Source organism: Elephas maximus, chromosome 2, assembly GCF_024166365.1.
Source record: "Elephas maximus indicus isolate mEleMax1 chromosome 2, mEleMax1 primary haplotype, whole genome shotgun sequence".
NCBI classification, from domain to species: Eukaryota; Metazoa; Chordata; class Mammalia; order Proboscidea; family Elephantidae; genus Elephas; species Elephas maximus.
The window spans coordinates 122643232-122655698 of record NC_064820.1 but is presented as its reverse complement, the minus strand read 5'-3'; the positions used below and the strand labels follow the sequence as shown (position 1 = coordinate 122655698).

Sequence of the window (12467 nt, the reverse complement as noted above, 5' to 3'; positions counted from 1 at the left end):
CATCAGTCACCTACCCCCATTGGCAAAGGCAGTGGTGTGCCTCTGAAAACTACACATTTCCTGGACAAGAAATACGCTCACAGGAAAAGAGTTAAGACTATTACCATCACCTTGCTGCTACTCCTGGCAAGATACAGCCACACTCAAACATGACACCAGCTGAACATTATCATCTGGGGACACTTAACCCTTCTACAGGTCCATGCCCTTAACCAGAGATCGTTTATTTTGTGCTCCAGCATATTCCCTTTAAGAATCACAGGATACTTTGGCAAGAAGCTTAAAAGCACAGGCTGTGCAGACAGTGGCCTGGGTTTGAATCCCAGCTCTACAGGCCTGCTGGCTGTAGGGGAGTCTCTTAAGGTACCTCAGGCTCCTGTCTGAAAATTAGCATAATTATAGTACTAGCCTCAACAGATTGTGAGAATGCTCACCCCTGTAAAGCCCTTAGAGATAGGTATTATCCCCTTGCTGTATGTGCTAAAAAAAAATGTCATGGGGTGTGATGAGTACCACAAAAGGACTAAATACAATGATGTAATATAGTAACTGGGGATTTCTCTGTCAGTGTGTGTGTGTATGCATGGACATATTCATATACATGCAAAATACCAAAACAAAACCAAACCCGTTGCCATCGAGTTGATTCCAACTCATAACCACCCTAGAGGATACAGGAGAACTCCATAGGGTCCAAGGCCGTAATCTTTACAGAAGCAGACTGCCACATCTTTCTCCCTCAGAACAGCTTTCAGTTAGTAGCCAACCACTTTAACCGTTGCACCACCAAGGCTCATAGATATATATATTTCTACTTAAATGTGGATTGCAGTGAGTACAAATGGAGGAAATAACATAGCGCCACAATGTAGTAACTTTGGGAAATTTGTTAGATGGGGTGGTCAAGGTGGACCTCTGTGAGGAGGTGATGTGTGAGCTAAGAAGGAATAGAAGGAGCAGAGAATGCAGGAAGTACATCCCAAGCAGAGGGAACCCACTGCACCAGGTTCTGTGGTGGCCAAGAGCCTGACATAGGCTTAGAACTGACAGAATTCCTGTGATGGAAGGACAGTAAGCAAGGGGGAGATGACATCAGAAGGCAGGCCTTTATTGGTCAAAGTAAGACCACAGGTTTTATTTCAAATGCAAGTGAAATGCACTAAAGGGTTGCAGTACAAGCAAATTTGCCTTTTTAACAAAATTACTCTGGCTACTCTGTGAAAGCCAGATTAGAGGGGTGCGAAGTCTGGAGCAGAGAAACCAATTAAGAGGCTGTTGTGGTTATCCAGGAGAGAAACGATGGCAGCCTGGACTGGCTGGTTGTGGCAGAAATGGAAAGAAGACAAGACTGGGTAGACGGTTTGCTAGTGAGGGATGTGGAGGATGAGGAAACGGGAAAAATAAAGAATGCCTCCAAGCCGCTGGGTGGATTGTGTTGCCATTTGCTCCCGTGGGGAGGAGGAAGTAATTGGGGAGGTAAATTCAAAAGTTCTGCTTTGGACATGTTAAATTGAAAATACTTATTAAATGAAGATGTCAAATAGACAAGCCCAGAGTTCTGAGGAAAGGCCTGAAAATAAAGATTTGGAAGGTTTTTTTTTTTAATTATATACATAGCTTTTGGGAAAATAAATGGGACTGGAGAGAATCATTTCAAAAGAGTGTAACATATAAAAGACGTTCCTGGGCCAAGTCCTAAGCGACCTCCAGTATTCAGAGGTGGAGTTAGGAAGGCAGAAGCCAGCGGCCAGTAAAATAAGTTGAAATCCAGACACTCTTAGCGTCGTAAAAGCCAAGAGTAAAGACGTGGTCAAGGAGGACAGAGTGGTCACCCATGCCAGCTGATGCTGGTAGGTCAAGTACGATGAGAACAGAGTGGCCATTAGATGTGGCAACACAGAGATCACTGGTGACCTTGGCGAGCAGCTTTATTGGAGACAGAGGCTGATTGGGGTTAAAGACTGAATGGAAGGTGAAAAAGAGACAAACAACATGTGCAGACAATTCTTTCGGTGACTAATTCAGTGTAAATTAGCAATTACTAAGAAATTCCAGGCCTTGTGGCCACATAGCTGCAACTCCCTGTGGTTTGGTCTGATTACAGCTCCTCAGAAAGGTCTCCTGGCCCAGCAGCAAAGCCACTTACTCCTCATCAGGACTGGGCTCTCGCCCTGTTGACCCCTGCAGATCCTCATTTGGACTCTCTCTAATCACAAAGTACTGCTGCTTGCCTTTTTATTTTAGGGGAAATAAAGGTTTCTTCAGTGATTACTCAGAAAGCCATCCTTCCAGACTAACCAGGTACCCTGACAAGTACTACCTCAAATGCTCATTCAGTCTCCCACCCAGCTTGGATTTTCTTATTACATCGAAATTCCCACCTGAGTCTGCATCACCAATTCTCTGGGTCTTCACTATATTCCACTGTTTAAAATTGTTTCAATTTTTAAAAAAGCATCTCTTTGTGGTTAGAGTAAGACTCCAGAGGACCTTTTGTGACTGGAAATAACTCATTTCTGGTGAGAGGTGCAAACACTGGAGGGGGAAGACTTGTGACTGAAGTCCATGTGTGTACAAGGTGTCCTGGGTTTCCACAGCAATGTTATAATCCACCAGTTTTGTTTTTATTTGATGGAGCAGGCTTATGTTTTTGAGTGCCTATACTAGTGGGAATAAAACAAGGAAGGAAGGGAATATGCAGGTCTAGGCATTCTAGAATACCGTATACCCAAAACCAAACCCGTTGCTGTCGATTCCGACTCATAGCAACCCTATAGGACAGAGTAGAACTGCCCCATAGAGTTTCCAAGGAGCACCTGGTGGATTCGAACTGCTGACCTTCTGGTTAGCAGCCGTAGCACTTAACCACAACGCCACCAGGGTTTCTAGAATACCGTATATAAATGCATTATTATTGAGTGGGCAAGTGAAATGTGCAGTGTTTAATTTTTACTTTCTCCTCTACATGGAACCTATGAAAGTTCTCATTTTAACTGTATTATCTATACAAACCAAGTATATTCTTCCTTAACTGAAAGCCAATTTGAATTAAAAACTAGAAGGAACCTGCACCATGAATGGTAGAGGTTTCAAAGTGAACTTGGATTAGCAAATTTATGGTTCTTAACTTTTTTCAAGTCATCCTTTGAAAGTCTGACAAAAGTTGTAGACTTTAGGAAAATATGCCTGTGCGTGTAATTTTGCGTCCAAGTTCAGTTCTCAGACCACACGGAGCTTGTCCTCAGACCCAGGTGAAAGGCCCTACCTCGCCAGTTTCTTGAATTTGCCACCTGGGACACTACAATTCCAAGGCCTCCACCCAAACCTAGTAAATCAGAAATTTCCAGGGAAAAGACCCGGTAATCTTAAATGTGCTCTAGAACACCACAGGTCAACAGAAGTATAACATGAGCCTCAAATGCAAGCCACGTATGTAATTTTAAGTTTTCCGGTAGACACATTAAAAAAAATGTATTAAAAGAAAAAGGTGAGATTTTAATATTTACCCCAGTATATTCAAGGTGTTATCGTTTCAATAAGTAATCAGTATTTTAAAATTAGAGATATTTTACCTTCCTTCTTCTCCCATATATTAAGTTTTCTAATTCCTGTGTGTATTTACACTTAGCACATACCCGTTTGGACCTACCACATTTCAAGTGCTCAGTAGCCGCATAATGGCTGATGGCTGCCTTACTGGACGGCAGTGCAGAGAAGCTGCTCCTGCATGGTGGGTTAGCATTTGGGTCCAGATGAGTGACACCAGAGTAATGACTCCTTTACTGTATGCACCCATCTCCCTCAAATGAAAACAGGTAAAATAACTCTGATTTAGGTTTAAGTTTGAGGTTTGGCCTTCTGTTTACATCTTTAAATAAGCCAGCATCATAGCTCTCCTCTGGAGTTTGCACCAGAAGTCCTTTCCCATCTCCTTTCCTGAGGCCAGAAGAGCTTCTGTACCAGTTCTCAGCTCCCAGTGGAGAGGAACCACCCCCACCACCCCAGCTGGGTTGGGCACCGTCTGTGAGGGCCTCTCCTGCCTTCTGGGGTTCTGTCCTCCACTGGAGCCTGCCAGGTCCAGAAAGTTCCATCTGGCCCCCTTAGGGCCTGGCTGCTGGGGAAGGAAAAAGCCTTTGTTTTCTGTAGGGTATTCTGTACTCTCCCAGTCTTGAGAATGGGGAAGGGGTGTGGTGGTGATTGGGAGTCGGGGGTAGTATTGCTCTGGGTAAAGTTTTTTGTTGTCAATTTCTTACTGAGTTTATGGTTACATTTTAGATTCTTCTCACAATTTTTTTTTTTCTCTTTATGCTGTAAATCAACTCTAGAATGAAATAAAAAGAATCAAAACAGCAACAAAATAGAAAACAAATAACAAATCAGTTGCTGTTGAGTGGATTCCAACTCATGACCCCATGTATGGAGTAGACTGTGCTCCATAGGCTTTTCATGGCTGTGATCTTTCGGAAACAGATTACCAGGCCTTTCTTCTAAGATGCCTCTGGGTGGGTTTGAACCAAGCTTTCAGTTAGTAGTCAATGCTCAACCATTTGTACCACCCAGGATTCCTAAAGACAAATAAGCCTTTCTAGCCAGAGGGAATAGGGGAGAAATCCCTCCAGCTCTCCTAACCTCCCCCTCAGCTAGCAAGGACTGCTTGGAAAGCTAAAAGTAGGAGCTGAGGGGAGAAGGAGGGCGCTGCCCTGCCCAGGATACCATTCTTTCTTTTGGTGGGAAATGCGGCCATTCTGGGACTCCAGTAGGAAGTACGACCAGCTCTGAGCAGACTGCCTGTGGCTGGGGCTGGACCCAAGCATGGGTGGGAGAACTCACTGAAGACTGCCTCACAGGGATACTGGACTGGTTGCTAGGTTTCCCCTAAAGATCTTCTCTCCATCCTCACTCAGAAGCAGCAGGCCCGGATTTCTGTGTTGTATTCCTTTTTTCACTAGTTAGTTAGGAGAGCCTGACTTGCCCTCATGTTAGCTAGAGGCAGAAATATGAAAGATTAGATATTTGAAGGCTAGGAAGGGAGAAGCAGGGTCTGTACCACTGGACACCCTCTAAGGAGACACTTGCACCCCCGGCGGTCACCTTCCCATGCCCCTCCAACAGGACACATAACTAAGATTCTAGCTCATAAACTTTACAAAAACCAGTTTTAAAAAATTACGAAATTGCAAAAAAATTCTAAGTGCAAAACTGAGTAAAGCAGAAAATGAAAGCATTCCCTCACCCCCTGAGGTGAGGAGTTAACCACTATTTGGTGTTTGGCCTTCTAGTCTACTGTTGCAGTACATCAGGTATATGCACGAAGAGAATTTTTAGTTGTTTTTATAAAACTGGCATCATCCTTTTTATTTAACAGTATATCAGAGGCCCTTCTGTGCTAGTGCAAATCAGTATGTTTTTAAAACAACTGCAGAGCATTTCAACAGTATGGATATCCTTGATTAATTCAACCAGTCCCCTGGTTGTTTCCCATTGTAATTTTTGGAACCAGTGCTGAAGTGAACCCAGCTGTATCTCATGTATCCTTGGTAACCTATGCAAATTCTATCTCTGTAAGGTAAATTCCTCTGAGTCAAGTTGTCGGTCCAACGAGTCATTTTTTATCTTGCTAGATACTGCCAATTCACCTTACAAAAGGATTGTACTAATTTACATTCCATACACAGTCCTTTTTAGAGGAACCCCTTCCATAAATCCTGGTCTCTCAGTATGTTCCAAGCAATCAAAACCTTCAGCAAGTGAGCTGTCCTAAAGCTTTCTTACCCACCATCATCACTGAGAAGTTATCACCAGGGTAGTGCATCCAGCACTGGGGACACCTGAGGGAACCAAACCAAGTAAGGCCCTTTCCACCCTCAAGCCTAAGTACTAAAGGGGAGCCCAATGAGCTCAAATATGTAATAGACATAGCAAAGCCTTCAAAAGCCAGCACCTAAGGCAGAAACGTGTCAGAAAAGGAAAACTCAAATACTTTCCATTAAAACAAGTGATAGAAAAGTAGTAAGACTGCACCCTGTCCAAGTCAGAAAACTTGCGAGCCCCGAGAAAACAAGGCAGTCCTGTCAAGTTGTCTCTCAGAGGCTTCACTGTAATCACACATTGTGCTAAGTGTGAGGAACGTGATAGAGGAGGAAGAAGGGGTGTCAGGGAAGGCTGCTGACTCGTTACCTTGCCCAGGTCTTGTGCTCAGGTGGGAGTCAGAGGAAGGCAGGACACTGATTGGACTCAAAGCCTCTCTTCACTTACTCCTAGAAGTCAATTACTTGGATTAGTAAAGTAGTAAAGAATCCACAGAACTGGAAGCTTCTTCAGCCCTGAATGAGGGCAATCAGATCAATCTGCGAATATAATTTCTTTAAAGGGAAACAAACGAACAACAAAAAAAAAAAACAAACCCGTTGCCTGTGAGTTGATTCTGACTCATAGCGACCCTATAGGACAGAGAACTGCCCCGTAGGGCTTCCAAGGAGTGGCTGGTCGATTCAAACTGTTGACCTTTTGGTTAGCAGCCAAGCAAGCTCTTAACCACTGCGCCATCAGGGCTCCAAAGGCAAATGAGGATTTTTAAAATAAAGAAAATAACAATTCCACTACTCCACTACTACCATTTTTGTTTGGTTTTTGCAGGGTAGGATCAGGTTGGTTTCAGTGAGCACAGATTTGTCCAAAGTAGGCAGCCCAGTCCAGAGAAGACAGAAGCATTCTTGAATCCCTGAGTGGCTCAGGAGGTGCTCAAGACACTTAGAAAAGGAGGAAACCAAGGGTTTGTGGCCAGACTGACCCATTGCCTGCTGAGGATCTGGTATGCCGTAGCATAAAGTAACTTCTACAGATTAGCTTCTTTCCCCACCTGACTACAAACAGGATTCCTCTGACACATATTTAAGATCTCTAAAGGACCCTATCAGTAAAGGAACAGGCTCAGCTGGCTTGTGACAACGCTGTGGTAAGAAGGTATTCCTGCTCTACTAAGGCGAGAGTGGTGCTCCTGGCCCTGCAGTATTTTCCTTTCCATACCCTTGCCCTTTGACGTGGCACACTGGACCTCCCCGCTTCTTGCCACCCCTACCACCATCTCAAGTCACTCAGCTTCTGTTCTCTCTCCTTGATACAGAGAAAAGAAGTTGAAGGCCAGAGTACAAGAGCTGGTGAGCGCCTTGGAAAGACTCACCAAGAGCAGTGAGATTAGACACCAGCAATCAGCAGAGTTCGTTAATGACCTAAAACGGGCCAACAGGTAAAAATCTCCATCTGTAGATAGATCCCCAGTGGTACTTAGATTAATGTCACATGTAGACACTGCACCAGGGAAAACATTTCCATAACTCCCGGGAACCAACTCTAGACAGCGGTGATTCCTCAACTGCCCTTTTCAGAGCCTGGTCTTCCTTAGCAGCATTTCCTAAGGTGTTCCATGGTACAAGTCCTAAGAGGCTTGGTAAAGACGGGTCCTTGGGCCAAATACATTTGGAAAATGTTTTAGTACTGTGGTGCCCTCTTGATACTTCATAGGGTAACCGTTCTGAGAAGTCATACAGTAGAAAACAACTGTTTAAGCCAATGTTTTTCAAACAAAATTGGCTACTGAACCTTTTATTTGAGCAACACTTTATAATATGTTGGGAACACGTTAGGAATCACTGCTCTAAGGCAGTGGTCTGAAACTACCTGGCCTCAAAACCCCTTTAAACTCATTAAAAAATAAGGGCCTCAGAAAAGCTTTTGTATATGTAAATTATATCGATCTTTATTAGAAATTAAAATGGACAAATATTTTACAGATAAATTTACTACATGTAACACAAATGGCATTTTTATGAAAATAATTTTCCAAAAAAGATTAGAAGAGCGGCACTATTTTTTCAAATTATGGTAGAAATATGGGTAACAGAACATTTGACATTTCAACCACTTTCACACGTATAATTCAGATATTAACATATTTGTATTTAAGTAACAGATTTCTGGAATTCAGGTACCTTTTCTGCTTATGTATTTTGGGTTCAGTTGGTTTGAATAGTTGGTTTTGACTCATACGCAAAACCCTTCCTATTGTGTTAAGACAGACAAGTCCCCGGCAGTTGTGTTGACGTAATCATGGTTATGCCAACAGATGAATGGCCATGAGTGTTGAAATACTGATGTTATGCTTCCTCTAACCACCTGATTTCAGATTCTTTATGAAGAGTCTGAGTGGCCACTCTTTCTTCGGAGTGGTGCTTAATAGTCCTGGGTTACCCAGTTGGACAAGACAGTATGCCTCAATGCTACTTAGGATGAATCTTCATTCTCATTTCTCTCATTCCCATATAGCAACCTAGTGGCTGCCTATGAGAAAGCAAAGAAGAAGCATCAAAACAAACTGAAGAAGTTGGAGTCCCAGATGATGGCCATGGTGGAAAGACATGAGACTCAAGTGAGGATGCTCAAGCAAAGAATAGCTCTGCTGGAGGAGGAGAACTCGAGGCCACACACCAACGAAACTTCACTCTAACAGGCTTTCAGGCACCAAAGGTCTGGCTGTAGAAGTAAAACTATAGCAGGCCACCAAGGGGAGAAAGGCCCTTGAGGGCAGAGTACCTGTTGGGAGAATCGGAAAAGGGAAGGTTGGCAGGTAGGTCAGCACTTGGACAATGGAGTGCGATAGACTCAGCCCCTTGGGACGAGTGGCACTGTGTGGACTATATCTAGAGAGGATGGTGTTCCTCCCCTCCCAGGCCCACAGATGGTATGTAAATACATGTTCTGTGTGCCATGATCAGCAGCAGTACCTTGCTTTTGCTTTCAGCATTCACGTTCTCATTCTCCTTGTATGTTCAAGAGATTGTGCGTCAGTGGGATCCCAGCCATTTGTTTTATAGGATTTTCCATTTTTTTCTTCTGTTTTTGGTAGACAGTGGGTTTATCTTCTGGCATCCCCAAATTCTCCTCTTTGTTCCTTCAGGGCAAACCTCTGACACACAGGATGTGTGATTCCAGCATCTAGCAGAAGTGCTAATTTGCAAGGCTTTGGTTTCCAAGTCCCATGTATCAACTACAAGATACAGGCTGTCACTCAGAAGGCTGTTCTGGAGTTTCAGATCACAGAAGATAGTCCATGGTGTCTTTATATCCCTAGATATGTTGAAGTTACAAGTAGCGCACCCCCATGGCTATCCCTTAACAGTTTTGTACTGAGAAAATAAAATCTTCCCTCATCTTTCATATTGGAGGCAGGAGCTGCAAAGGGAACTCTTGAGTCTGGGATTTTTCCTTCCCAGTGGAGCCAAGAATTACAATTCCGTTGACAGGTACAATGGAACTAAAATTTTATTAGGAGTTTCCTCAAAAGCAGAGAACCATTTCTTAGCACTTTTCCCCCCAGCCCAGGGCACTACATAATTGATGTTTTCTATGAATCAAAACTTAACTACATGAATATATACGTAGCTCTGGACTTGTCTCTGAGAAAGAAGCTGTGCCTTGTCAGACATGGAGTAGGTAACTGGATGTTTGGCGAGGCCAGTCCTGCCCCAATTCAAGACTTGCTCCTTCCAGTATGAAGGAGGAGGGAATGGTGGTGGAGGCAGTGATTGTTAGTTGTCATCCAGCCCAATTCATTACATCCCTAATGCACAGCAGAACAAAAACAGTACCCAATCCTGGGCCATCTTCAGTCATTGGTATGTTTGAGCCCACTGTTGTAGCCACCATATCAATCTATCTCACGGAGGATTACACTCCTTTTCGATGACCCTGTACTTTACTAGACATGATGTCCTTTTCTAGACTGGCTGTTAAGGTCCCCTTTTTTATCTCCTAGAGATGAGTCGGAAATGACTCGACAGCAGTGGGTTTTTATAGAGACATGGTGATGGTTAACATTATGGTTAAATCTCAGGCAAAATGCCAACAAGGACAGGCAGGACCAAAGTACCTGAATTGCTTTCAGGAGGGTCCTCTGTCTTAAAATATATTCATCATTCCTTTTCTACTTGTAGCCTTCTCTATCTCACCCTCTGCCTTCTTTCAATTTTGTAGCTGCCCTACACTGATATGTTTTAAAGGACTGCTTGCAATTTATTCTGTAGTACCTGAGGACCACCCAAAGTCCCCTATAAGAAATATCCAAATTCAACAGGGAGCTATAAATTGTTTTGCTTATGACCAAGTTCCTGCATTAGAGTCCCCATGTCCATGAGCTAAAGGTCTCTATTCTCAGAGAACGTGTATGATACAAACTCCTCAGCCTTCTGCACAATGGGGAAGGGTACTCCAGTCACCACCTAGGAGAAGAGGAGGCATTCTATCCCAAAAGCAACCACCTGTCTCCAAAAAAATCAACTAGTACCCATCTGGAAGGATCAGCTTTAGGGTGCTCTGATCACTGGGAAAATGCCCACTGTCTTCTCTTTGAATCTATCAGTTACTCAGTTGGTGGTTGTAAGCAAGTTTTTTTTTAACCAATTTTTACTCTTTGGATAAATTTGCATTTTATCATGAGGAAAATGTTTTGGCTAAAGAAAGTATGCACAAATTTTTTTTTCATAGATAACAGTTTTCACCAATTTTTCCAGCTTACCTAGAGCCTGCCGTTGAACAAACTGGGATGTGCACAGTGGTTCGTTCACAGCTTTCTCGTGACTAAACAAGCATCAGAATGGACAGTTTATCGTTTTCACCAACACTGCATAAAAAATGTGGCTGAAGCAGAAATAAAATTCTGCCCGCTGACCTTTGCCTACCATTTTTGCTCCAAATTAAAACAAAGGACCCACACTTAATAGGGTCATATAACTCCTCCAGACAGCAAAGTCTCCTCCATCCTGGGCCCCAGTATTACTGATCCTACCTGGCCTTATTTTGAGTTTATACTTCAACCTAATGCTTTTAAATATGTGGTGATTGGGTGAGAACCATTTCCCGGGCAAAACTGTTACATTTATAAATGTATAGAATAAAAGATCTATAAAATGGTTTATATTCCTTCCTTGTATTTTTCAAATACTTCCTAAGACACAATCCCTTTTGAAGGTGAACCAACAGGCACTTGGTTATGCTAACTGTGGGGTCTACTGAAAGTGCGCTGATTAAATGACTGCAGGTGACTGGGGAATGTAATTCTTTTTTTGTAAGCTGACTCTACATGAATTTTTTCTCTAAACAGAAGCTGGTTTACATTAACATTCCCCTCAGGGGCAAATAGTGGTCTTGATTCTAACTTATATGAGGTTAAAAACCTCAGACTTTGAAATTTTTGTCTTCTTTCCAATTCCTCAGTGGTTACCCCTTTTAGGCAATTACCTTCTCTTTTAGCCTTTGGCTCTTGGTGAAATGGGCAAGAGGAAAAGGACCCATTTCACAGTTCCCTTGGAGTGTATTTTGCACTGCTGAATTGAGGCAAACTAAATGGCCTGAGTTAAAAGTCTCAGGCTAAGGAGGCTACCTTACCAATGGAGGTAATTAACTTTTAACATTCACGCTCATCTGCTGGTATGTTGGGTTTCTGAAGGTTAATATCTACGCTGCCTAAAACTGGAATGTTAATAAAAAACTAAGTGCCGGTTAAATATAATTGCTTAATCCTCCTTTCAGATGCATGTACTTCTTCCTAAGTTGTCCTCTGAGCCGGCAGCCATACTTTACAGGGATCTCAGAAATTTCTCTAATTAGAGTCTTGACATGTAGTCCAACTTAAAGACTATGGGCTTTTACTTAAAAACTGTTAGGATAGGAGTAGTAAGGATTTTACTACTCTGAGGAAAACTTTAAAAGTCTCCTAGTTGCATACAGATTACCTATCAGGGCTGGACTGCTGATGCTACTGGCATGAATTCAGAACATTTCCTATAGCCCAAAAATTATCCTGCAATTATTTTTTAATCTTATTAATTCACCCTCAAGAGAGTTTGGGGTTAATGCTGACATGCTCATGTTTTAAATGAAATGACATCAAGACTACAGAAAACATCAAAACTGTCATTAATGACTTCTAAAGTGTCCCTCCATAAGTTTCAACCATTGACCCATCCAGTCTACATACAGACTTATTTAAAATGAAAAAACCATGTTTAATAAGTGTACAGCTGTACCTGCTTCAAGAGGTAGCAAACAGATCTGTAGTTAGAAAGAGCCTCAACAGGAGAAAAATTTCTCTGGCTGCAATTTCTCCATTTGAACTTTAATTAGGGAGCAGCCAGAGGGTTGCCAAGGATATGTCTGTTTTTGGTTGGGGAAGGAGGGATATAAGTAACATTTACATTTTTTTTTTTTTCCTCTGCACTAGGTAGAAGTGTTGTAGAATAAAAAAAAAAATAATCACAGGAACTGTTTTTCTGTTTAAACAGTGGAACCGTATATTTGACAAGGAATGATATAATCACCACCTTTTAATGAGGCTTGCTAATTCTGTGTCCAGAAGCTGGGTACTACTTTGTACAAGAGGTATAGCTTATTACACAACAAAAATTATGCCTTTG

The 12467-nt window shown here is 42.5% G+C and overlaps 1 protein-coding gene across 2 annotated transcripts in view; it reads left to right on the top strand.

The window, feature by feature from the left end:
* MCC (MCC regulator of WNT signaling pathway) overlaps positions 1–12262 on the top strand; it is a 535647-nt gene extending 523385 nt beyond the window's left edge. For both annotated transcript variants that reach the window (XM_049872263.1, XM_049872274.1), the window contains 2 exons: positions 7124–7246; positions 8323–12262. In XM_049872263.1, the coding sequence (XP_049728220.1) occupies positions 7124–7246; positions 8323–8503 (304 nt within the window). In that variant the 3' untranslated portion in view covers positions 8504–12262. The remainder of the gene's footprint in view (positions 1–7123; positions 7247–8322) is intronic.
* Positions 12263–12467: the final 205 nt, after the last annotated feature.